The 25,086-nt window shown below is 45.3% G+C and overlaps 1 protein-coding gene across 8 annotated transcripts in view; it reads left to right on the forward strand.

Moving 5' to 3' along the window:
* NTM (neurotrimin) overlaps window positions 1-25,086 on the forward strand; it is a 1,016,090-nt gene that overhangs the window by 568,828 nt on the left and 422,176 nt on the right. For 2 of the 8 annotated variants that reach the window (XM_061592409.1, XM_061592404.1), the window contains exon 1: window positions 11,129-11,654. In XM_061592409.1, the coding sequence (XP_061448393.1) occupies window positions 11,233-11,654 (422 nt within the window). In that variant the 5' untranslated portion in view covers window positions 11,129-11,232. The other 6 variants (XM_061592402.1, XM_061592403.1, XM_061592405.1 and 3 more) reach the window with 4 other exon arrangements.

The raw sequence follows: 25,086 nt of genomic DNA on the forward strand, positions 1-25,086 counted from the left end.
TGGCAGTATTTTTATTTTATTTTTTGCACGCGTGTGTGTTTATTGTGTTTATTGTCTATAGATATTTTTAAAACCTGGAGCAATTATAGCTGTCAGGGACAAGACGAGCTGTGACAGGCTGATTTATGTATACATTGTGCAGATGCAAACGGGAAGGAGGGGGAGAGAGAGGCAAGGGAGTGGAGCCGGGAGTTTGGCGGAGGCTCGGCACGTTTCAGCGAGGCGTCTGTGTCAAATTGCATCGAACTATCAAAGAGCATGTATGATTTCCAGAGGAGAGCTTGGGGTTGTTGTTTTCTTTGGTGTTAAAGAAAGGGAGCAGTTCATAAAGAATTTGTCCCACAAACGTTAGACTGAATTTGGCCCATCAGAGTCCTTTGAACAAGCAAGCTAGTCCCTGCCTTTGCAGGAGCTCTTCACCCGGGTGGCATCGGATGGGCAAATCCATCAGTTTCACTTTTGCTCAGTTTCTCACTTTTCCGATTTTCAGTTCAGCTCTCTGCAGCTCCACAACAGTTTGTGACTTAAAATAAAATTTAAAAAGTGCTCATAAAAACTAACCACCACTTAAGTGTGAATTTCTGGGTAATGCAGACTTGTGCAGTTTTGCCAAATGTGCAGATTTTTGCAAACCAATTTCCTCTGACATAATGCATTTTTGGTGTGTTATTTTCACCAATATATGTGCATTTTAATGCATGCCTTGCCCAAGTATATTCATTTTTGTACACCTTACTTGGCTGGAGAACTGCACTGCACAATTTAAAGAAGTGCACATTTCAAAAGACGCCTGTGTTTCAGTCCGCATATTGTTTTGGAAAGTGTAGGTTCACCTTTAAATGCAAACTGAATCAACTTTCTCCCCCTTCCCTACACAGGACTTGGGCTATGAGTGGCTATTGTAACTTAGAAGCCCTCTCTCTCATCTAATCCTAACCCCTGGATCCTACTATGGAAATGTGTATATGCAGACATCGTCAGCGGTCTGTGCTGCATGTGTGCCAGTGTGTGTATTTACCTTAGAAGCAGGCTTTTACCCCACATTTAGATCACTGAGACTTAAGACTTAGTAAAATAAGAAAAGCTACTTTAGTAATAGAAATACATGGTAGATAGGAAAGGCATTCCTAGTTCTAACTAACTAACTAAGTTGGAAGCACAATGCTCAGACTTGGTATAGCCCTCATGGCTCAGGAGAGGGAACAAAGACAATGATGTCTCCTCTTTCCTCAGTCAAAGAAGAAGACAAAGGAAGGAGGGGCAGGTCAGCTTCCCTAAGCATATCAGTTTACATCGGAAAGAAGTTAGGTAGAGAACAGCACAGGTAAAAGTAGGCAAGCCTAGCCAGCTGGAGGACCCTAATCCTATCTTCCTTTTGGAATGCAAACAAAAGAACCCAAACAGGAGTTGCTCTTGCCCCACTTCTAACAGATCCACTGGTTGGAGGGGATCCGTATGATACAGAGGTCTCTCTCTTCCAGTGGAGAACTTTGGGGAGGGTGGCTTAGAATGCAGAGCCCCCCACTACACCCATAGAAAGCTCTATAGATATAGGTCTACTGCTGGTGTTACTTTCAAGGAGTGTTCAAGGAGTAGGGCTGAGGTGGGTAAATGCACTCTTGATTGTACTGGATCCAAGGCCCCTTTAATCTTCTGAGAAGTCCCAGAATCAGGTTCATCAACTATGCCAGCTTGGAGGTGATGTCATTAGTTTCACACTCCCATTGATTTCAGTGAGGGGGGAGTGTTACAAAATAGAGTTCTGCTAGGGCAAAAGAAAAATATTACTCTCACTTCTTCCCTTGGCTGCCACATGCTGGCACAGTTTGGGAAGTGGTGGATGATCCATCGGCTCACTCCCCCAACTCTACACCAGGCCCCTTGTGATTGCTTTGTAATTGTGGTTACTAAATGATGAAAGAAAGCAGGATTAAAATAAATCCACAAAGTCAGAGAACAACAACATTCATTAGCATGACTGCACATGTTAGTCATTTTGTCAAGGAAAGAAGCATCTCTTTTAAAGCTTTCCTGCTTGGTCATCTAGATAAAATTCTTGCTCACCACAGGAGACCAGGTGAGTGGCTATTAACAAGAATTAAGACCACTCTGAACCTACTTCACTGGGTAGTTTTGGTGATAAAATGAGAGAGAGGGGGGAGAGAATCAATCAATCAGTGGGAGAATGTACAGTGCTTTGTGTTCCTTAGGTGAAAGGTTGAGTATAAATGTAATTAAGAGTAACAAGGAAATGCTTACATTTAGTATTTCCCCCATGGACTGCATCACTTATAAATCAGTGCCCAGCTGTCCCTGTCCTAAGTTAGGAATGGATCTGTCAGAGTGGAGAGAATACAATTTCATGAAATAGGAAATTGCTGTGTACTAAGTCAGACCAATGGTCCATCTAGCTCATTTTGTGTACACTGATTGGCAGTGACTCTCTGGGGACTCTTCCAGCCCTACTTGGAGATGCTGGGGATTGAATCTGGGACTTTCTGCATGCAAGGCAGATGCTCTACCACTGAGTTATGGCCCTTTCCAAATGAAGCCTTCAGTTCAAAACTGATGGTATATGAATGCTTTAAAAATGCATGTGCCATGCCCTTAAAGGTAATTCTCCTCAAAGAATCAGATCAGGGTTCAAAGGCAACCAAGAGACCTACCCACAAGAGAACCCACTGTCTTCTCTCCATTGTGCTGATAGGGGACTTAAGGAGTCTAGTAGTGCTGTGCTGCAGACACAATCAATAAAGGGCATACTTTATATACCTCATTACCATTTCCCTTTGGCTTAAAGAGCTTCCAGTAACCTGGAGCATAGCACCACATGTACTGGGAAGATATAGACAGGAGGAGGGATTAATATTGAATAGCAGAGCTCAGATATATTATAAAGTCATCAAGCCCATGTGCCCCAAGGCAGGAATGTCAACTCATCAATCCCACCCACTCCAAGCTGCCTCCAGCTTGGTCAGGCCATCGGTTCAACTAGCCCAAGGATGTCTCCTCTAATTGGCTGATAAAGGTAGCCTTCCCCAACATGGTCCCTCCAGTTGTTTTGGATTACAACCCCAATCAGCCGGATGGTGTGCTAGGGCTGATGAGATTTTAGTTTCAAACATCAGGAGTGCACCATCTTTAGTTAATCCACAGCATGATACTATAGAGAGAGAAATGTTCCTTTATGGTGAGATGTTTCCGACTTACAGTGCCGGCCAAAATGTTTCGATAAAAGTGTGATATGAAGGCATTTATTTGGAAGCAAGTTCCTTTGAAATCCCTCTGCCATGGTGCCTGCCGAGATGGGGCTACTTCCATCTAAACACTTTTGATTTGGGATGTAAAGATCAGTTGAGACTAGTTTCCAGATAAACAAGCTTCTTCCGTTCCTAAAAAAGGGTTCTTGTAACAGGATGCAACATAGGTGGAAGTGGGAACAGCAAGTGCAATTGTTCAGTGAGCACATACTTTTGAGTTAAGGCTCCACAACTTAACTATGGGTATTTTAAAAGAAGGAGTGACAGATAAACCAATGGTTAGTGGTAAATTAATGGAGAAGAAAGCTGTCAATGGCTACCAGCCATGATGACTATGTTTTATCTCCACCATCACAGTCAGCATGCCTCTGAATACCACTTTCATTTCAAAGCATTGCTTGGTTGGAGAATTGCGTCGCAAAATTCAGGTAAGTGTGAATTTTGAAGGATGACTATGTTTTGGTTCTCATATTGGTTTGGAAAGTGCAAATTTGGTAAATTCAGCTTTAAATGCAAACTGAATCAAACTTACCTTATTGGCCCTTTGAGAAAAAAGATACAGACTGAAATGCAGCCATATTTGGAAATTTGCACTTTTCTGAATTTTGCAATGCAGTTCCCTAGCCAAATAATCTGTATAAACAAAAATGTATATAAACATGCACTAAAATGCTGATGAATTTTTATTAGGACTTTTTTAAAAAAATAGCACAAACTGTTGTAGAAATGTGGACGACTGAACTTAAGGTTGGAAAAATGATAAACTAAGGGAAACCAACACTGACAAATTTGCCCATCCCAAGTGGTGGTCTCTTAGCAGCTGATGATACCTGCCACCTCTTTCTCTGTGGGCTTCTAGACAAGTATTTATTGTGGGATCAGCCCACCTTATATATGCACTTTTTTACAGCATCCACATGACATCATTAACATCAAAATGCCAGCTCATATTTTTCCCTCATTTAATGTTCAGAAGTGCCCGGGGGCCAAAGGAGGCCCCCCAAGATTTTCTATCTGAGCCTTAGGAATCTCCCCAGGCCACACCTCCTTGTCAGCCACACACCCTCCTCATCCCACTTTACACCCTCCTGGAGTGTTTTTGCCCATCTGGAATAATAATGCCCCTTGATTCCCTGGATGGAGGATAGAAAGGGGTGTGTGGATGGGGGTCAAAACCACCCTGCTGTGCAAAAGGAACATTGAACATTAAGGGCTCCACCCACTTGTGCCTCGGCCCCTACCTACAACTGGCCTGTGGGCCCAGGAATGTTGCCAGAAGGGAATGTGACCCTCAGGCTGAAAAAAGTTCCCACCGCCCCTGATTTAATTGAATGATTACTGCGCCCATAACTACTGGAGAGTACAGCATTCTCTTCTCTCTTTCTCTTTCTCTCCCCACCCCCCTTCTTCTAGACCAGGAGAAGGCGAAACAAAACCTTTCAGTGCTTTATTCTCCAAGGCTGTTAATCCATATTCTTTCACAAGTGCTAAAGCCACGCACTCAGTAATCTTAAAAAGAGATTGGAAAGTGAGGAAATAAACAGGCTTGGAAAGAAATCCCCTCCTCTTGTGACCCATCAGCACAAGCAATAATAATAAAGCTTTATTATTTTATAGAGTGTCTTCTCTGCCTGGCGTATCTCAGAATGCTTGAGATTAAATAGCACAGTTAGCGAATTAAATAATAGTTTGCAGAGTATTGGATGACTCAGGGGATTAGTAATGGGGCTGCGGATCCTTTCACATCTAGGTCACCAGTTTGGAATCCAACTCGTGTCGGTTGCAATTTTTAATCAGCTGGAGGATGGTTAATAGCCAGCCGGTGCCTTACATGACATGAATAGCCGAGTCTCGGGTGCAAAGGGGGTGGATGCATTTTCCAAATCCTCCCTTGTAGAGATGGAAATGACTAGGACTCAGGACCTAAGCTGCAAAGAATTTAGTATTAGTATTAGTATTATCTTTTTGTACACCGCCCAGAGAGCCTTTGGGCTTAGGGCGGTATATAAATTAAACTAAATAAAATAAATAAAATAAATATTAGTATTAGTATTATAAATTTATTTATACCCTGCCTTTTGGCCAAAGGCCCTCAAGGTGGCTTACAAAGAAAAATAAACACAAGTATAAAAATACATCAATGAAAGCAGTACAATTTACAAAAATTAAACTAAATAACAAATAACATTATTAAGAAAAAAAAAAGTCCAGGAAAGAAAATTCAGAATTGAAGACTTTGTCTTAGAAAGACATCCATCTTTTTTCCTGCAATGTTTTACATCTCAATATTAAGAAGTCCTAGTTTTCCACAGGGCTTCTTTGCTTGCTGTTAACCTGGGGCCAAGAATCTCAGGCCCGGGGCACTCTTTTTAATCCACGGAACTCTCCTCGGAAGCTGTGCTTCTCACCTAAGTCTTTTTGTCTGGCTGGAATATGCCCTCAAACTCTGGTCATGGCTCTGGCTGGCCAGGGTGGAGGTTAGACAAGGGTGTGTACAAAGGTAAATTTACACCCAGGGCCCTGCCCACTAGTGATATGTGGCCCTTGGAATGTTGCCCAGAAGGGAATCCTGTAAAAGGGTCCCCATCTCTGCTGTAAACAGTGTGTACAAAGCTGTTCCCTGCCTCCGCCCTCCCACAAGAAGACCTGGCACACATTGGGAGAGTTAAGTAATGTCTGCCAATGGCTACCCGCAGCTAAATTGAACCTCTGTGTTCAGAGGCAGTGTACCTATGAATACAAGGTGCTGAAGACAAACAGCAGAGGTCTCTTGCCTTCATGCCTTGCCTGTAGCATTTTCTAGGGAAATCTGGGTGGCCAGTGTTGGAAACAGAATGCCAGATTAGATAAATGGAATCTGGATCTTTTCCCCAGGATACTACATCCCTCCCACCTACAATTCAGTATGCACTCAGCATTCTGTGGCTAATGGGTGTGATCAGTCCTTATTATGCCGTGTTTTTCCCTTCAGGGGCATTGCCCCTTTTAGGGTTTATAGGATGAGTGGGGGGTAAATCTGCAAACCTTGGAGTTCTCCTAAGCCTAGGATGTCCAGGTGTTCAGATTAAAGATAAAGAACCCTAAGAATGGAGAGCAGCAAGAACCTTGAAGTTGCCCATTGGTAGCGCCTGGAGAGCAGAGTGACGCTGCATGCAAACCACACATTTAAAGCACATGGCTTCCCCCCTGTCCTGAGAGTCATGTAAACTGTAGTTTGCCCCTCACAGAGCTACAATTTGCAGTGCCCTTAACAAACTAAAATTCCTAGGTTATTGGGAGGAAGCCATATGCTTTAAATGTGCTTTAAATGTATGGTGTGGACACAGCCTGAGCAGGCACGCAGGTCACCTGGTCACAATCTTCCCCACTATGATGACGTATTCAGTTCACAATTTTTTTCCCTTAAAAATGCATCTATATATAGCATATGCAGATTTTATGGAAGTCTATGTTGTTGGTTTTGGATTATGGTTCCAGGCTATGGTCTGAAGGCACATGAGGCCAGCACCCTGCTCAAGCTAAGCAGGGTCAGGTCTGGGCAGTGCCTGGATGGGAGACTGCGTGGGAACCATATGTAAGCCGCCTTGGGTTTCTATCATGAAAAGAAAAGCAGGGTGTAAATGTAATAAATAAATATACATTTCCTCTTTTTTTTGGTGATACATAAGTGGCTACCCTATCGAACCCAGCTGCGTAAGGATCATCACGTAGGGAATGAATTTACTATTAATATATATGGATGGGTCTTGGTGATGCGTCAAGGAGGACTTCTTCTCATGGTCTCCCTGTCCCCCCCCCCCGAGTTTAGTGAGACTTTCTCAAGTCAGTGTGGCAAGGACTGTAGCCTAGGAGAACTCACAGGGGAGTTGAGTGCTTCCTGATCTGAGCCAACAAGTGAGTACCGCTCTGTGTTTAGTATGAGAGAAAAGTATCCTAGATAGATTTTGTGGCACTTGGAAAGTCTCCCAGAGATTGGCAAAACTGTATATAGTTTTTGTGGCCAAGCCAAGGAAAAGGGTCTGCAAAGGGGAATGTTTTTCTGAAGTTTGCCTTTGCCACTCTCTTGTTGAGATAAAGGATTCAGATCCTCCGGGACTGTTTATGTCTTGCACTTTCTCCCAGCAGGAGATTATATAGAGAAATAATAATTCAGTTAGCAAAAAAGCAGAGAGGGTGAGAGTGTGCTACCTATAGACAAATGGGATGTTTTTGAGTTATAAGATAGTGATATTCTAACTGAGCTAGCTGTGAATTGGAAAATTAAATACACAGTGGGCGCTTCCAGTCTGTAGCTATTTTGGGGTGAGATTCAATCGCATACTGGCAAATTCCGGTTGCACAATTAAAGTTCATTTGGAGCTCTTGCACAACAAAGCTGCCCTCCCCATCTCTGGTTTTTTTGCAATAAGGAAAGTGATGGGAATATTCACTGGATTGTGGGGTAACAATTGCTTGATGCAACATCATCTAACCTCCCCACAAGCAAATCAGAATGAATGCTCAGTAAATAGCTGATGTTGTCTAACCTCCTTACAAACAAATCCAGATGAATGCTCAGTAAACAGGACATCTGTTACATGCCCAGTGTCATAAAGGATTGCATCCAGGCCTCATTGTGGAGAATTTTAGTTCCAGCACCAGAAGACTTTATTAACTGCAGATCATCATGCCTCAGTTTCCCATTCTGTAAAGCGGGCAGAATAGCAATGGCCAAAAAAAAAAAGCCATTTGCTTGCAAAGTGGAGTGGAGTACTGTAACTAATTTCCTGGTGAGAGCTATGGAGACAGGAGCAAAACATTTTATCCAGATACATGCAATCATGTCCCCCTGGAAATGGAAATGGACTGCCTTCAAGTCGATCCCGACTTATGGAGGCCCTATGAATAGGGTTTTCATGGTAAGCGGTATCCAGAGGGGGGTTACCGTTGCCTTCCTCTGAGGCTGAGAGGAAATGACTGGCCCAAGGTCACCCAAGGAGCTTCATGGCTGTGTGGGGATTTGAACCCTGGTCTCCCAGGTCGCAGTCCAACACCTTAACCACTACACCACACTGGCTCTCACCATGTCCCCTACCTGTCAGTAATTTGATCTTGTGTCTCCATGTCTGTATGTTCATTATTATCTAAGTCTTATTGTGAGGTCTGTTGACTGTTCCAGTTCGTTGACTGATATGAGAGTGGAGTATCTGGCTGTAAAGAGGGTCATTCTCAGATACAGATCCCTCACTTGTCGCCTTCCATGTGTGAATGGGCCATCAGTCTTTCCCTTGGATAGACTTGTACAAGAGGCTTTTACAACAAGGAGGAAGTTCACACAATCAGCTGCAGCCAATCATTGTCAAGTAGAGCAGGAGAACCTGAGGCCTAGAGGCTTGATGCAGCCCTCCAAACCTAACTGTTTGGTCCTCTGGAGCCTCCTTGGGCTGCACCCCCTACTGGCCTTGCTTCACACGCTTCCTGTGTGTTTTTGCCTGGCTGGAGTGTGACTCAGAACTCTGATGATGCCTCATCCTGAAAAAGGTCCCCCACCTTGAATCAGAGCAACTGAGTGTGATGTGCCTGAGGACCAGGTATCAACGGCAGTAGGGTGAGAGGCTCCTCCCACAGAAGAAATAGGCCCACATGTGATGAGGGGGTGAGGAAGTGAATAAATGGGTTTTAAGAGAGTGGACAGTGAAAAAAGCAGATAAGAGAAAGATCAACTCATTTGCAATGTGGTGTTGGAGGAGAGCTTTGTGCATACCATGGACTGTGAAAAAGACAAATAATTGGGTGTTGGAACAAATTAAACCAGAACTATCACTAGAAGCTGAAATGATGACACTGAGGTTATCATACTTTGGACACATCATGAGAAGACATGATTCACTAGCAAAGACAATAATGTTGGGAAAAACAGAAGGGAGTAGAAAAAGAAGACGACCAAATAAGAGATGGATTGATTCCATAAAGGAAGCCACAGACCTGAACTTAGAAGATCTGAACAGGGTGGTTTGTAACAGATGCTATTGGAGGTTGCTGATTCATAGGGTTGCCATAAGTTGAAATTGGCTTGAAGGCACATAACAACAACAACAACAATGAGAGTGACTTCTATCAGGGATAGTCCCAAGCTTAGGGGTAGCCAATGAGGTGCCCTCCAGATGTTGTTGGACTACAGATCCCATCATTCCCAGCCAGCAGGGTCAATGGTGAGGAATCACGGGAGCTGGAGTCAACAACATCTGGAGGGCACCACATTGGCTACCCCTGCCAAAGTATACACTAGCTGTACCGGTGGGGGGAACACCCTGGTGGCATCCCTGTTATGGACCAGCCTTCCCAGAGTGACTTTTCAGTGTTGCTTTTATTGCTTTGCATTGCATTTTTAACTCTGCATTTTATTCTTTTCATTGTTATGAGCTGCCCAGAAAAGTTATGTGATCAGCTGGCCATACAAATGTTATAAATAAGTACACCAGGAATGTAGTGGGAAAGAGTGCAGTTAGTGTCAACACCTTTTCAAAGTCATAGGGCATGTAATAGCTAATGCCTGGCGGTTTCTGTTGGGTACATTCGTCATCAACATTGTGTATGGAGCCCTTTTTGAGCATTCTGTGCATTTCCATATACATTAATGGTAATCTGTAAAGTAGACTATTATTATTATTAATAATAATAAAAAAACAACAAGAAGAAGACTGCTTGTCATTAATCACCAGAGTGGGTTACAAAATACTATAAAACCACATATTAAACAAAACAGTAATTAAAATAGTCCGTCATCATTATTCCATGTGAGGACCCAGAAAAGGGTGGCTTGCCTCTAGGAAGTTTGTGGTCTCAGTGAGATCTGAACCTGTCTCACACCTTGCATGCTAGTCTCCGCCTCACCCCATCTTTACCCTTCCTTACCCACCTGGGGGCTGCCAATGAGGAAAGATGAGGGCCCAAATAAATCCATCAAGTTGGCTCAAGGAGGCCAAGCACTTGAGCCATTCAGCTCAACCCCACCCCCCTTCCAGACCCCAGGCAAGAATGTCCCAGTGTTAGTAGTTGCAGCGGCAGCAGCCTGCAGAAGGAAACCTATAACCCTAAGATTGCTTTTTTTGTTTGTTCTTTAAAGGAGGGCTTCCTTGGCCATGGGACTGAAAGGGTTACACCTGCCCCGAGCCCCAAGGTGTACCCGGTACAGCAAGGGTTAAAGCCGGAGCGTCTCTCGCACCCACCCGGTGTCCTTGGCTGAGATTAATGTGCTAAGTCTGTGCTTCTCTGAGATGTCCGTGCCGGGGAGCCAAAGTGTTGGTCAGTGATGGAGTTGCTGCCATGACAACCCCTGGAAGTCAATGTGTGTGCGCTCTGGAGAGCGAGCGAGAGCTGGGAGTCGGAAGAAGAGGAGGACCGAAGGCGGAGATGCTCCGCGCCAGGAGGGAGAGCGGAGCCGGGATGCTGAAAGTAGGAGTCCCAGCAGCCGCCGGCTCGGGCGTGCCTCTCCTGCCCGCCCGCCTTTGCTGAGCTGAAAGGGAGACCGCGGAGCCCCGCTGCCTCAGTCCGGCTCTCCACAAGAGGCTCGTCAGCGACTCGCGACCACGCTTTGCCAGCTGGGACCGGACCTGCCTTCCTCGCGGGAAGTTGACGGCGGCGTCGCCGGCTCTTGGGGAGGCCTGCCCGCTCCCTCTCTTCCACCCCTGAAATCACTTGGGGACGAGCCGCCCGCCCTTCTCGCCGAGCACTTCGGTTTCACTGCAGGCGTGGGGAGTTTAGGAACTCTGGCGGGGGGCTGCGGAGCGGCGGCGTCTTGCGCGGCTGCGGAGCGGCGGCGAGACCTAACCACGCCGGAGCGCTCCTCCTCTTCCTCCTCCTCCGGCAAAGTGAGATGCATGAACTATTAATTGGAAGCTCTGGCTCGTGAGGCGTGCGCAGCAACTCGGCCACCTTGCCCTCCTCCTCCTCCTCTCTCCCTTTCTTCCTCCCTGGGGACTCCCCCCTCTGGATGCCGCTCGGGAGGCTTGGATCTCGAAAAAAACGAACGCAGCAACTGGATTCCGACAGGCTTGCGCCTATCTCGCTCCGCCATCCCCTCCCTCCGCTTCGCTACTTTCCCCCCTCCTTCACCTCTCCTCTCTGGGTCCACACTTTGCACCGACAGGTGCCCGAATCAAATCCATCTTATCCGTACATCTCTCTCTATTTTTTTAAAAAAATATTGTTATTTTTTGTGCCTTCTGGAAACTCCCTGCAGCCCAGGATGGGGGTCGGTGGGTGCTTAGTCCTGCCCTGGCGCTGCCTCGTCGTCCTGTGTCTCAGGCTTCTCTTCCTTGTGCCCGCAGGAGTGCCAGTGCGCAGCGGAGATGCCACCTTCCCCAAGGCGATGGACAACGTGACTGTCAGGCAAGGGGAGAGCGCCACCCTCAGGTAGGAACGGAGATTATTACTATTTTTTACATTGGGGTTGGGGGCGAAGGATGATAGGTGGCCGACTGCTTTTGTGCTATGTAGGTTTCATGGATGGTGTTGCTGGCTCCTGTGTTTGGGGGTCAGCTAGTGCTGGGAGGGGTTGCAGGACCAGAGTGTGGAAGCAGCATCCTGCGTGGTCGGGGCCAGGGATTTTGGGGTTACTTGAGCCAAAGCTGCTGACCCCTGCCTCGGGCAGCGCTAGGCATTAAGTGCTGCGTGTTGATGATGAGGGTGGAGAAACGTCTGGCATGCTGTGCATGGAGAGGGTTACATTGTGCAGGAAAGGAGGTGTGGCTGGCATGGAAGAGAGAGCGGGAAAAAAAGCTCTTTATGGGAGAAATGGTATGGATTGTCTATGCAAGGTTTACGACTGTATAGAAACAGAAGCCTGCCCGTTGTTTTTTTACCTCTAGCTTTCCAGTATGCACCCCGTCTTTTAAATAATCTCTTAAAGGTGATGACATTTAAAGGATGTTGGGACTGCCATGGTTGCTGAGGTCGCTTTCTGCTGAGGTCTGAGTTGGGAGACAGAGAGAGATGGTGGCTTGCATGTGCCCGGTGTGGGGCAGCCTCCACCACAGCTGTTGGTGCTTGTGATCTTGGCATCTACACCGAATGAGTTTGACCCCCGTCCCAGTTGTCAGAATGAAGTTTTTTTAAAAAAAGAAAAAAAAAGTTGTTGAATGTCCAGCTTTGTTGGTTGATGATTAGGAATGGGGGGGGGTGAAAGGGGAGCAAAATGGGGTGGTGATGTTTGTCGATTATTGGGGTGTGTGGAGCAGAGAATAATAGTTTGAAGAGGTTGAGGAGAATGGCCCTGCAGCAGCTCTGGACCCTTTTGCGATCGGATGGCATTTTCCTTTTTGTTCAGCAAGTGAAGTCTGAATGATACAACTTTCCCGAGCGAAGGCAGATGACAGATTAAGGATACTCCCCCACAGCAGAACATGTGGAAGGAACTCTGTTTCCACACTGCAGATCTCGCATCAGGGTAACACCACATTAAGGGAAGTGACACACTTACAGGAAGGGGGGAATATGATGCTAGTCAAACCCCGCCCCTTTTTACTGCAAAACCTGGTGGGATCAGCTTCAGTGTGTTTCTTTTTTTAAAAAAACTGATCTTCAAAGAGATTTCACAGCTGATTGGCAGATCAACCCTTTCCCCCCTCCAGGTGTGGCTGATGGAAACTCTTTGTCCTGGCAACTATGTGTGTTCACAGCCCAACTCGCACGACTTTCTCCCAAGAATCGAGCTGGGGGGAGGGGGTTGGTAGGGTAATGGAGGGTGCTGGGAACCTCTGCCAGTCTCTTCCCTCTTCCAAGAATCACATCTTCCTTGCAATGCAGGAAAGATGCTGGGCTAGATGGCACAATGACCCGTCTCGGGTAAGGTCTGTGCTCCCTCCCCATCACCTGCTTGCACATGGACTAGGTGGAAGCAGAGGCACAGAGGCTTCACCATCTCCGTTTGCATTGTCAGCGTTCTAAGTAAAGCTGCCTTTTTTTCCTGGGTTGAGAGCTTGCAACCCTCTCCTTACTTTGGTCTGGAGGTGGGGCATGATGGTTTGTTGACCTCTCCCGGGTGTGTGGTTCTGTGAAGCTAGTCAGTCCCTGAGGAGGTGCTATGAAGGCAAGCAGAAAAGTGCTGGGGCTTAATGCAACCATCCAGGCTTCAAGGAGAGAAGCACCACAGAAACCAACCTCAGAAAGCCTGATCCCAAGGCTGTGGCTGGGTCCCCTTCCAACCAATGGCAAGTCAAAGCTCTGAAAAAGTTAGACCCTAATTATGTTCACATTTGTAGCTCTCTTAGCTTTGAGTGCAGCAACTGAACTGTAGAAGTCTGAAAGGCTATGTGATCTTTCTTAGGACTAGACATGTAAAGGCCTGGAGGGAAAATAGAGAAAAAAACTTTTTCTCTCTCCCATTTTTCTGTTTTTCTCCCCAGTTTTCCCCCTCCCAGTTTTCCTGGGAAAACACATCTCTGCTTATGACACAGAGAACTGCACGTACACACACACACACACACACACACTGTGTCAATGTGGTATATTGGCTAGAATTGGTGAGAGCTGAGTTCAAATCCTTGCTCATCCACAAAACTAACTACCTCACAGGACTGCTGTAAGAATGGAAGTGGAGAGGGGAGGAAGCATTTCCCTTAGTTCCTTGGCAAAAGGATGGGATAAAAATATAATGAATATATAAACTTCAGTGAGACATCCTTTGGCTCTGTCTGGGTTAGATGACTGTCGTGTGGCTGCCCTTGAAGATGACTTGGCAACTACAATTGGTACAGAATTCCATGACTAAGATACTTGTAGGTCCTAGACATTCACATCATATTACATATTTTCTGTACTGGTTATGCTATTCATTTCCATGTCCAATGCAAAGTGGTGGTTATAGCTTTTAAAGCCCTAAGCAGTGTGGGTTACCTCAGTAGGTGCCTCGGTTATCTGAAGGACCACCTGCACGACTCTGGGTGTTGAGATCAGCATCTGGAAAGGTGTCAGATTGCACATAACAGGGATGGGACCTTTTCAGTGGTGTCTCTGCCCCTTTGGAACTCCATCCCCAAGCAAATACATCCCCAGGGGAGAGAGACTCTGTGTTTGCTGTCAGGGGATGGCTGTTTTCACCTGCCTTGCCCCACCCTCCAGCCCTGAGAACCTTCATAAGGGAGCTGCTTCCAGAAGAACTCCAAAAGGACTTTCTGACCTTTTAGGTTGAAGAATAAAAGATGTGTGTTTGTATGTGTTGTTTGCTGAGTGCCAATGTCATCAGCTTTCAGGTTTACTGAGTATTGTTACTTGACCTAATGGTGAACTTTATGCTCACTTAAATTTTGATATCAGTTAAAAGAATGGTTAATTGTGGATTTATTTTTAGCGGTATGTTGTAGTGATATTACATTTTTTTTATTATGCATTGTTTTTGTCCTGCTGTCTTTAGACTGTTACATGAACTGCTTTGAGCACATATGCATTTGTGCAAATTGTGGTATATGCATAATTGACTATATCTTTATGGCTCCATCACTAACGGTTTTTAAGAAAACTCTGGAGACATTTTTATTCCAGTCTGCTTTGATTAATTATTTTGCTATGCTTGAAGAATTTTAGCTGCTGCTGGTTTTTATTTTTTTCCAAATTAATGGTTAAAATTGCAATTGTTTTTGTTTCAAAACTTTGTGAAGGCGGTATGCATGCCTTGAAAGATGGGTTATAAGTCTGTAAGAACATACAAAGAGCCCTGCTGGATCAGACCAAACTAGCCCAGCACTCTGATTTCACAGTGGCCAACCAGATGCCTATTGAAAGCCTGCAAATGAGACTTGAGCGCAACTGCACTCTTCCACACTGTGATTCCCAGCAACTGGTATTCAGAGGCAGAACATAGTCTTTGTGGGAGTAGCCACAGATAACCTTATCCATGAATTTGTCTGATCTGCCTTTTAAGCCATCCACGTTAGTAGCCACCAATGCCTCTTTGGGCAGCAAATCCATATTTTAACTCTGCACAGTGGGAAGAGGTATGTCCTTTTGTCTTTCCTGAATCTTGCAACTTTCAGCTTCATTGGATGGCCCTGAGTTTTAGTGTTATGAAAAATGGAAATGGACTGACTTCAAGTCAATCCCGACTTATGGCAACTCTATGAACAGGGTTTTCATGGTAAGTGGTATTCAGAGGGGGTTTACTATTGCCTCCCTCTGAGGCTAGTCCTCCCCAGCTCAGCTTGCCACAGCTTTACAAGCCAGCCCCTTCCTTGTCCGCAACTGCCAGCTGGGGGGCAACTGGGCTCCTTGGGACTATGCAGCTTGCCCACAGCTGCACAGGTGGCAGGGAACATAACCTCTGAGCCACTCCCTGTGGGGGTGATCGCTAGCTGGCCCTTTACACCCAGGAGACACGAGCGGGGATTTGAACTCACAGACTCTGGACTCGCAGCCCGGCTCCCCTCCCCACTGTGCTATACCAGCTGTACCTAGTGTTATGAAAGAGGGAGAAAAACTTCTATCTACTTTCTCCAAGCCATGCATCATTTTCTACACATCTGTCATCTCCCCTCTTTCTCACCTTTTCTCTAAACTAAAAAAGCCTCAAATGCTGTAACCTTTCCTTTGAATAAACAAACACAGACGTATTTTGCCGGTGAAAATTGGGAGACCCTTGTTTTTTCATGCCACTGCCTGGCATCTTTTACTTCCACTATTATCCACAGCTGAAGGCTGTGCTCTGCCTGCTGTACTCTGTAATCTATATTCTTTTACTCTATAATAACCTGTTTCTGCACTCAATTCAGAGGCAGGGTGTGTAGTAAAGGAGCCCACAGCAGAGGACAGTTGTCTGTTTGAAGGGCTGTCAGTCCTCTGTTTGAAGGGTCTGCTGCAGAACATTGCTCTGTGTGAAGGGCTGTTCAGTCCACGCTTGATTTAAAGACAGAGAACCATTAGCAGAGATAGCAGGAGGGCCCTTACAGTTGGCCATTAGCCTAAGACTGAGCAGACACACAGGTCACGCGGGGCACTTCCAGACACCCTGTTTATCGAGCATTCATGCTAATTTGTTTGCAAGGATATTGGACTGCATTGACTAATTATATATGAATTTGCCGGTATGTGATTGAATCCCATCCAAAAATGGTGACATTCTTAAGTGCCCTTAGTCACAGTTTTCCCTGCTATGGGTAGATGTATTGCATTTCTGTTTAAATTATAACAATTATGTTTTTAATTTGCATAAGCGTGTGCATTTTTTCCCCAGTCTGTGTCCTGTGATGCGTAAGTGGCTACCCTGTAGTCAAGTACCAGAAAACAGGAACTGTCGCTGATAAATAGGGTCAACTGGAACACTGCCACACTTGATGTGTTGTCATGAATATAGTTTGCAAATTCCTCTTTATTATATATTTGTTCCTCTGGAAGAATCTTTGAGGGGAAATGACAGGATAAAAGGAACAAACATGCAAAACAGTCTCATCAGGAGGCCTCTAAGGAGGCAGAGAGCAATGCGAAATTTTGAGATTCTTCAGTCAGGAAGCATTTTGTAATCTGTACTAAAAAAAAAAGTGTTCCATTTAATAGTGCAAGTGAGCATGTTGCAAAATTCGCTTCCGATCCAAACCCAATTGTTAATCCCTATTTAATTTGGAACATCTTTCAGGATATTTCATCCACTTTGGATTTACGGTGGTTTCTGTACACACAGAATATCAAAAGTCTAGTTTTTCTTAGTACATTGCTGGACCGCCAATCTCCTCAAAACACAGGTATAGTGCACAGTAGTGCACATTACTGTACATGTTCCAAGCAGCTGTAATATTATACCACCACATGAGTGGCTGTATACTATAGCCAGCATGGATTTTTCACATTCTGCAATGTTAAATTGAAAATACCCCCATGCCATTCTGATGCTTTCCCTAATTTCAAAACAAAACCTTACAAAATTTATAGTCCTGAACTCAGAAACGCTTGCTTAACAACCCTCTCAATTTTCATGGCGATACACAAAACAGTCAGAGAGAATCGAAAGTTCAAAGTCTAAAAAGAGAGGAAAAAACATTTCTGCCTTCATTTGTGACAAGCGATATACAAATGGTGGAGCAATCACAGAGGGACAGGAGAAAAACCTTCTCAACTGGGTGCCAATTTTGATCAAGAGGAAAAATTCATATCCAGTGCTATTAACCAGCCAAAAGCATAGTGACACACTAAAACTAAGGGAGGGTGGGTGGCAGTGGAGGCTGGTGGCTCCATGACAGTGGGGGAATGGAATTCACTCTGGGGTTTGCCAGGAGCTGTCCAAGGTGCTGTAGCCTCTTTTGGTAATTGGTTTTGGCACCTTGGACAGCTCCTGGAAACCCCCAGAGTGGATTCCCTTCCCCCACTGTCATGGAGCCACCAGTCTCCATGGGTGGGCGATCAAAATGGCCCCAGACTGAGGCTGTCCTATGGTGCTTAAGGCCTAGGCCCAGGCCACCCCCTTGTTTGAGCTCCCGCATGGCCCCGAATCCTGCTCAGTCCCTCAAGAGCTCGGCTATAGGCAGGGATAAGAGCCCACGACTGCTGCCTGTGGCTGCCCCACAAGGCACCCCATGCTGAAACACTCAGGGCTGTGGTTTATTAATTTATAATATTTGTAAATCAGAGCTTACACTAGCTTCTCCCCACACAATCATGTACCCATGCAATAATGGTGGCTGCAGTCCTATATGTGTGTGTGGGTAACCTCTTTTGCCTTTAGGGAAAAAAAGGTGTAGTTCAGGTCAGAGCACATGCTTTGCACACAGAAAGCGGACAGATTCAGCCCCTGGCATCTCTCAGTCCAGCTGGGAAAATGAAGACTCTTGTCTTTGGAGAGCCACCGCTAGTCATTATCAAGGCAATGCTGACCTAGATGGTTTGACTCGTTGGCATAAGGCAGTTCAGAGCTTCCTGCGCTTCAGAGACAGATCTTTTGAAGTGGACACTAAGAAGTTCTGAAAGTACTGCCCTTTGGGTGGTGCTCAGCTGAGTCCTACCCAGAGAAGACAACATCCCACTCAGAGGAGGAACTGAAGAATCTAAATTAGTCATGTTGATAAATTTCAGTGGATCTACTACTCTAAATAAGGCTAGTGTTCAATGCTACCCTTTATGTTCAAAGGCTATGTCTGATTCAGTATAAGGCATTTTCCTGAACTCCACTGAAGACAACCGAGGCTTGCTTCTCTGTTAACATGCGCAGGACTGGGCTGCACACAGAAGGGGGGGTGTCTTCTGATTGGTTTCTTCCTGCCATTCTCTCCTGCATCCCCATCTTCTCCCCTGCCCTGACTTATTCCCTGTGTTCTTGTCCAACCATCGGAATCCTTGTTATCGGATCTGTATTCATGTTCCTTTCCAGGGTTCAGGCTCGTGGCTCACAGTTCCTATGAAATATTCATCTCATTTTGATGTTCGTAAAGTTCAGCGCCTGATATTTTTCATCCTCTGAAATTATTTATTTCAGAGCTCTGGACTATAAAAATACCACTCTGACCTGCTTCTCTCCACCGCGCCCCCCCCACTCCTTAACTATCCTGGGGATTATGGTATTTTGAAAAGATCTAGCATTTCAGGTATTCTTTCTGTGGCCGCAGATGAGTTCTTTGCCCTCTCTCTGATGAGGAACTGCCTATGTGCGTGCACCCACGCTGCCGTGCACAGGATTCAGTGGCTTTGCATGCCACTGGAAATACTTGGGAAACAACGGCTGCATCTGTGCTCTACATTTAAAGCACTCTGGGAGGAAGGACAGGATATAAATTGGATAGACAGATAAATAAATAAATAAAATAAAGCACTCTTTTATCACTTTAAACAGTCATAGCTTTCCCCAAAGAATCCTGGAACTGTAGCTAGTTAAATTTTGTAGGGCAATAACCTACCTGGGGTATCATTTTCATTGTGCAATTTACGCATAAGTAGACCTACAGGGTAGGTTTTTCTAAGATGTCACAAATTGTCACCCATACAATGTCCCCAAATTTCAGCCAGTTACCTCTTACTATTTCTCTTCTTGAGCCCAAAAATTCTCCTGAGGCATAAAATGTCATAGAAATGCGTTATCGTTCTTGCATTTATATTCTACTTTTTCTCCAAGGAGCTCAAAGTGGCGTACATGGTTCTCCTCCTCCTAATTTAATCCCCACAACAACCCTGTGAGTTAGGGTAGGCTGAGAGGCAGTGACTGGCCCAAGGTCACCCAGTGTGCTTCATGGCTGAATGGGCATTTGGACCCTGGTCTCCCAGGTCCTACTCCAACACCCTAACCACTACACTGCACTGGCTCTCATGGATAAATATATGCATTGGGGTGTATTTACTATCCCAGCCAATGTTAGCAGATTGGAGTAGTAAAAACAATTGGGGACAAGTCAACAAAGAACATTGGAGTCAAATGCACAGAAACGTTTCTGGCTCTGGGTGTTTGGATATTGTCAAGCACACTTCTTCTTACACCATAGACACAAATGGTCCTCCTGGGAGGAAGGGTGGGATATAAACTCAAACAAATAAATAAAGATAGTTATGGGGGGGTCAAGATATCAGCTCACCATACATTGGAAATCTCATTGGAGTAGAAAATACACCTCAAAAACTGTTAGTGTGGTTTCTTCCTTGACATTGGATGAAGTTTAAGGGTTCTGAGAATTGCTAGGAGATCCCTGTTCGCCTCACAGAGCTACAATTCCTAGAGTCCCTTGTGAAGAGGGGCTGATTATAAAACCACTCTAAGAATTGTACCTCTGAGAGGGGAATAGATAGGGGCACCTTTATAACTCTTGTGCTGACTTTTGGGGGCCATTTTGACCCCAGGTCCATTGTTTAATTTACACGTGAGTAGATCTATAGGGTTGTCCTTCTAGGATAGTGTCACAAACTGTCACCTGTACAATGTCCCCGAATTTTAACCAATTACCACCTACCATTTTCCTTCTGGAAACAAAAAAAAAAGACACCGACTGGGGTCCAAATATACCCCAGCACAAAGCCCTAGGGGCAAATTGTGTTGTTTACTCAATATGCATGGGGAAAGGACCAGCTCAGGAAAATTCTACCTCCTCTGAATAAGTGGTGGGGTTTTTGGCTCAAGGTGCTTTGATGATGTCAAGCATACTTGTGCTCACAACGCAGGCAAAAATGGTCTCTGGGAGACAAAGTTACCCCATCCTTCCACTGGATATCTAATTGTGTACAAATATACCCCAAAGACGGCCAGTGGGTTTTTTTTGTTTTTGTTTTTGGCCAGGTTTGCAAAAACCACAGTTCCAGGATTCTTGGGAAACTGTGGCTGTTTAAAATGATATCATACTGCTTTAAATGTATGGTGCAGATGTGGTTAACGTCTGCCTTCTGTGGCACATCACAAGATGGATCTTGGGCACATGTATACAATGCTCTTGTGACAGGCTGAAGCAGTTATGGCTCACACTATAGGTAAGCTTCTCCCCTCTCTCCCCCAGGGCTACCACTCATTGAAATGGCTCCATGCCCTGGCAACATACCAGTTAGATGACTGTTATGGATGGGCCTGCCCTGGAAGATGACTTGGAAATTTCAATTAGTGCAAAATTCTGCAGCCAGAATTTTAACTGATACAGCCAGACTTGTTCACCTTGCTGATATCCTGAGGGGGGGGGAGAAACACCACTGGTTGCCTATTTGTTTCTGAGCCCAACTACAGGTGTGTTGAAGCCCTAAATCGCTAGGGAACCCAATACCTAGACTACCTCTTCCAATACCAGAGTACCCTTTTCCTCTGAGGGCCTCCTCCAAGTGTCTTTCTTATCTGAAGCATGTTACAAAGCATCTGTTTAGGAGCAGGTATATCAGGGAATGGATTTAACTCTCCAGTTCCATGGTCACCACTTTATCTACTGGGGGGCAGGAACTGGACTCCGTGTGCAATACAGCCCTGCACAAGTGCACAGTTTGGCTGGGCCATTGTGTTTCTTTATTAAAAGCTTAATCTTGAGTATAGTGAAGAATGGGCCTTTGAGCTGAAAAATCCTACCCCCACATGCATACTGCCCCATTGAAATGGTGGCTGGGATTGATAGGAGTTGTAGTCCAAAACATCTGGAAGGTGCCAGGTTGGGGAAGATTGCCATGGAGATATACCAGGAGTATTTATTTTTGCCCTCATTCTTTGATGATTTCCTGACCCCAAAGTCACAAAGGCAATGGCTGTGATTTCCTTGGCAGCCTCAAGGAAATTTGTTAATGTAATGGAGTATCCTGGAAGAAGATATAAGTGGCTGGAACCCTGAACAGGAACACTCCACACTCTGGTATTACAGGTTCTACTTGAAGGGCATAATGGTCAATGGTGGCTGGGTTTCAGTTTAATGCTGGGCCCTTTGTGAGTCCCTTTGCTATCTCTATGAGTTGATGTGCCTGCTTTTGTGTTGGTGGCTTATGAGCAAATGGAGGTAGAGCATCTGCTGTGCATGGAGAAGGTCTCAGATTGCATCTCCATGGAGGAGGGCTGGGAGAAACCACCTGCCTGAAATTCTAGAGAGCCACTGTCAGTCACTGTAGACAATTCTGAGCTAGATGGACCAATGGGACTGACTACTCACCTTCCTACTTTCCTTGAGATAGTAGGCAGAGCAATGACTTGTAATTGTTGAATCCACAGTTGTGTGGAAAAGATCCCTGCTTCTTTCCATTCTTCCAGAAGTCTCTAGGAACACCTCCATGTGTCTATTTTACTGTGTATTCATGGAGATTTGTGCTCATGATGGTTTGGGTGAGATTATACGTAGTATTCTTGCAGAAATACTGTAACTTTTTATACCACAAATGTTCCAGGCATGGTGGTAGACATGTCCTGCTCTTGTTGCACTGTAGTGATAGAGTGTCCCTCCTGACGGCAGTTATGCAGTAACATTGGGAAGGCACTGCAGAACAAGTTATAAAGTGGAATAATGAATGGATGTTCCAGTATAAATCTTGTTCAAGGCTCTGGCATTAATTTACACGGCCCTTAACAACTTGGATCCAGGATACTTCAGGGACCACCTGATCCCTTCTATCCTTGCCTGATCTCTGAGGTTGTCAGGACAGTCACTGTTAGTGATCTCCCATGGCTCAGATCCATAGTTCATGTCCACCAGGAGCCATCCATTGTGGGGCCAATTTTTATAGAACTCCCTTCCAGTTGAGGTCTGACAGGCCCCTTCCCTGTTGAACGTCTGGCATCTACTGAAGACTTTTATTCCAGCAGGCATTTTAACTGAATTCTGGTTTTATAGCTTTAGTTCATTTTTAGTTTCATTGCATTGGGTTACTTGTACACTGCTAAGAGGCCTCTGTAATTAAGTGGTATATAAATTGTTGAAATGTAGAGAATAAAAAATAAATATAAAACTGCCACTAATGCACTATTATTGCATCAATGACATGTTGCAGAATACACTTACAAACACACAAACAAAAGCCCACTAGTCTATTTCCTCCTCCCCTCTTGGTGGTCAATCTGGAACCAATATGGAAAGAGTTTGGAAAGGAACTCTGTTTCATCTGCCTCTGCCTTCGCACATACACCGACCAAGAAAATAATTGCTGGTGGCCAGAAATATTGGCATTCAAGGATCTTTCTTTCTGCCTGCTTTGCCAACCCATCTGCCAGGAGTTAGTTCACCTCCTTGTGCTCCTTGCTTCTGTGGCACTAAAACTGGAGGAGCTTCCAGTGCACTTTGAAGCCCTCATTTCAAAGAAGCCTGTAGAGCACCCGGCACATTCAGTGCCAGGCATTGTGCAAGAGAAGAATGCTACCAGTGGCTCCAAATCTCTTGGTTCACTTGCTGGCTCCAGCATGCATTTTTCTTTTTTCTGCGAAAGGAGTTTATTGCTAAAGTGGAAAGTCAGCAGAACTGAGAGGCAAGGGCAAAAAGACTGGCGGAGATGGAAGCAGTCTTAAGTGAAAAGATTGTAATATGCATGGATTTTAAAAAGCAATTTCTGTCTGCGGAAAGCTCAGGCCCTTGAAACTTGGCCAGTAGGATGTTTCCCTTTATAGCTCTTTTGGTAAAAGTGTGATGCAGTATAGTCTCTGTCTTGAGTCTTTGCTAGATTAAATATGCTGGAACTTGGAACACGACATAGAGCTAGTCCTACTAAGAGTAGAACCATTGGTGTTCAGTGCTAGTCCTGCTCAGAGTAGAGCTATGGAAGTTAATAGTTATGAGTCGGACTGTGCTGTTATTCTCCAATGAATAGGACTGAAATTGCTTAATATCGTCTGGATCCTGCCCAATGCATCTAGAAAGGGCCTTCAAATGCCTCAGGGTTTGTGACAGGGATTTTAGCATATCCTGACCTTGCATACTTAGAAGTAAATGCATTTAAATCAGTGGAACTCACTTCCCAGGAAATGTGCTTAGTGAGGATTAGGGTGGGAGGGTGCTATCTAGGGCTGTGCTTTGTATTTGGCCGAGGCCCAAGCTGAATCAGGCTTCTTGGAGGCTTTGGGGCATTGTCCAAGTTGGGTTCAGATAGCCCCAGCTCACTACAGATCGAGTATGGTGGCCCAGAATGATAAGGGACTACCAGGGGGCATGGTGTGGAGGTGAGCAACAGCATCCAACATTGGGCACCAGCCTCTGGAGGGAGGAGGGTATGGAGCAGCTGCCAGAGAGCCCCCTAACTGATACCGGCCTCTTATGTGGCTCTTTGACAGTCCACTCCAGCAATGTCCTCCCTTCAAAGTGGCACGCAAAGGAAGATGCCACTGTTGGGCAGACCTAGGCCTTTAAGGCTAGGCCTTGACTCTGCCTCACTCAGGTTCTAGCAGGATTGCTTGAGATTTTGCTATCGATCCTGTGAGAGTAAGCATGGAATCTCCCTGCATTGCTCTGGGGGCTGTGCACCACTCTACAAATGTGCCCCACATCAGATGTAAAGTGGTTCTTGTGCAGTACAGGTTGCACCCACCTGCTGTGTGTGTGTGGGGACATAGTGTCTCTTTCTTCCCCCAAACAGAATTTTAATTTTAAAAACCCTTAGCCCCAGCACCTGGATAACTTTGGGGACAGATCTGGGGTGGGTGGTCCCATCTTCAGGACAGGGTGGATAGCCCCTCCCCGGGGCCCACAGATCCAGGCCATGGGCAGATTGGGAGGGCTGTGCACAGTCCTAGTGGTATCCCAAGCACACTCACTACTATGGTCCCATTGAATGCCGTGGGGCTTATTTGGAGTAAGCATGTTTAGGAGGGGGCTGTTTCAAAGAAGGAACACTCCATCCCTAAGATATTTATGAAAAGGAGGGCATGCTGTGACAGATGAAGTTACTTGGTAAACATTAAACTCATTTCTTGATTGACACTAAGAGGCGATTAGAAATAATCCAGTGAATCTACCAGAGATAATTCAGCTCTGTTGCAGCACGGGAACAGATGGCAGCAACACCAGGGTAAGCATAAGGTGTATGTAAACTAGAGTCCACAACAGGGGCTCAGAGCAACTTCTGTGTTTAACTATGGGCCAAACATTTTGGGCTGATGGTTTTGATGTGCACAATTGGCTAAGGTGCTGAAGAGGAGGCGACACAGCCCATTTCCACACATGGATAAGGACAGAGTAAATACAGGTAGAAATAGATTCCAGCAGGAGCAGCTGGTGAAATATTACATTTTTCCCCTATCTGAAATGGGAGGTTTTGATCGACTCATCTATGCTTCCAACCATAAAGGGCCTGAACACCTGCGTCTCTTTTATCAGACACATGCAGAGCTCAGAATGGCTAAAAAAAACCCCAAAACAAAACATTCATCCATTTAGATTTTGGAGTCTAGTTTTTAATATGACACAATAAAACACAGACAAGAATCAAAACAGAGATTACATAATGCCAG

Source organism: Rhineura floridana, chromosome 12 (assembly GCF_030035675.1).
Source record: "Rhineura floridana isolate rRhiFlo1 chromosome 12, rRhiFlo1.hap2, whole genome shotgun sequence".
NCBI lineage: Eukaryota > Metazoa > Chordata > Lepidosauria > Squamata > Rhineuridae > Rhineura > Rhineura floridana.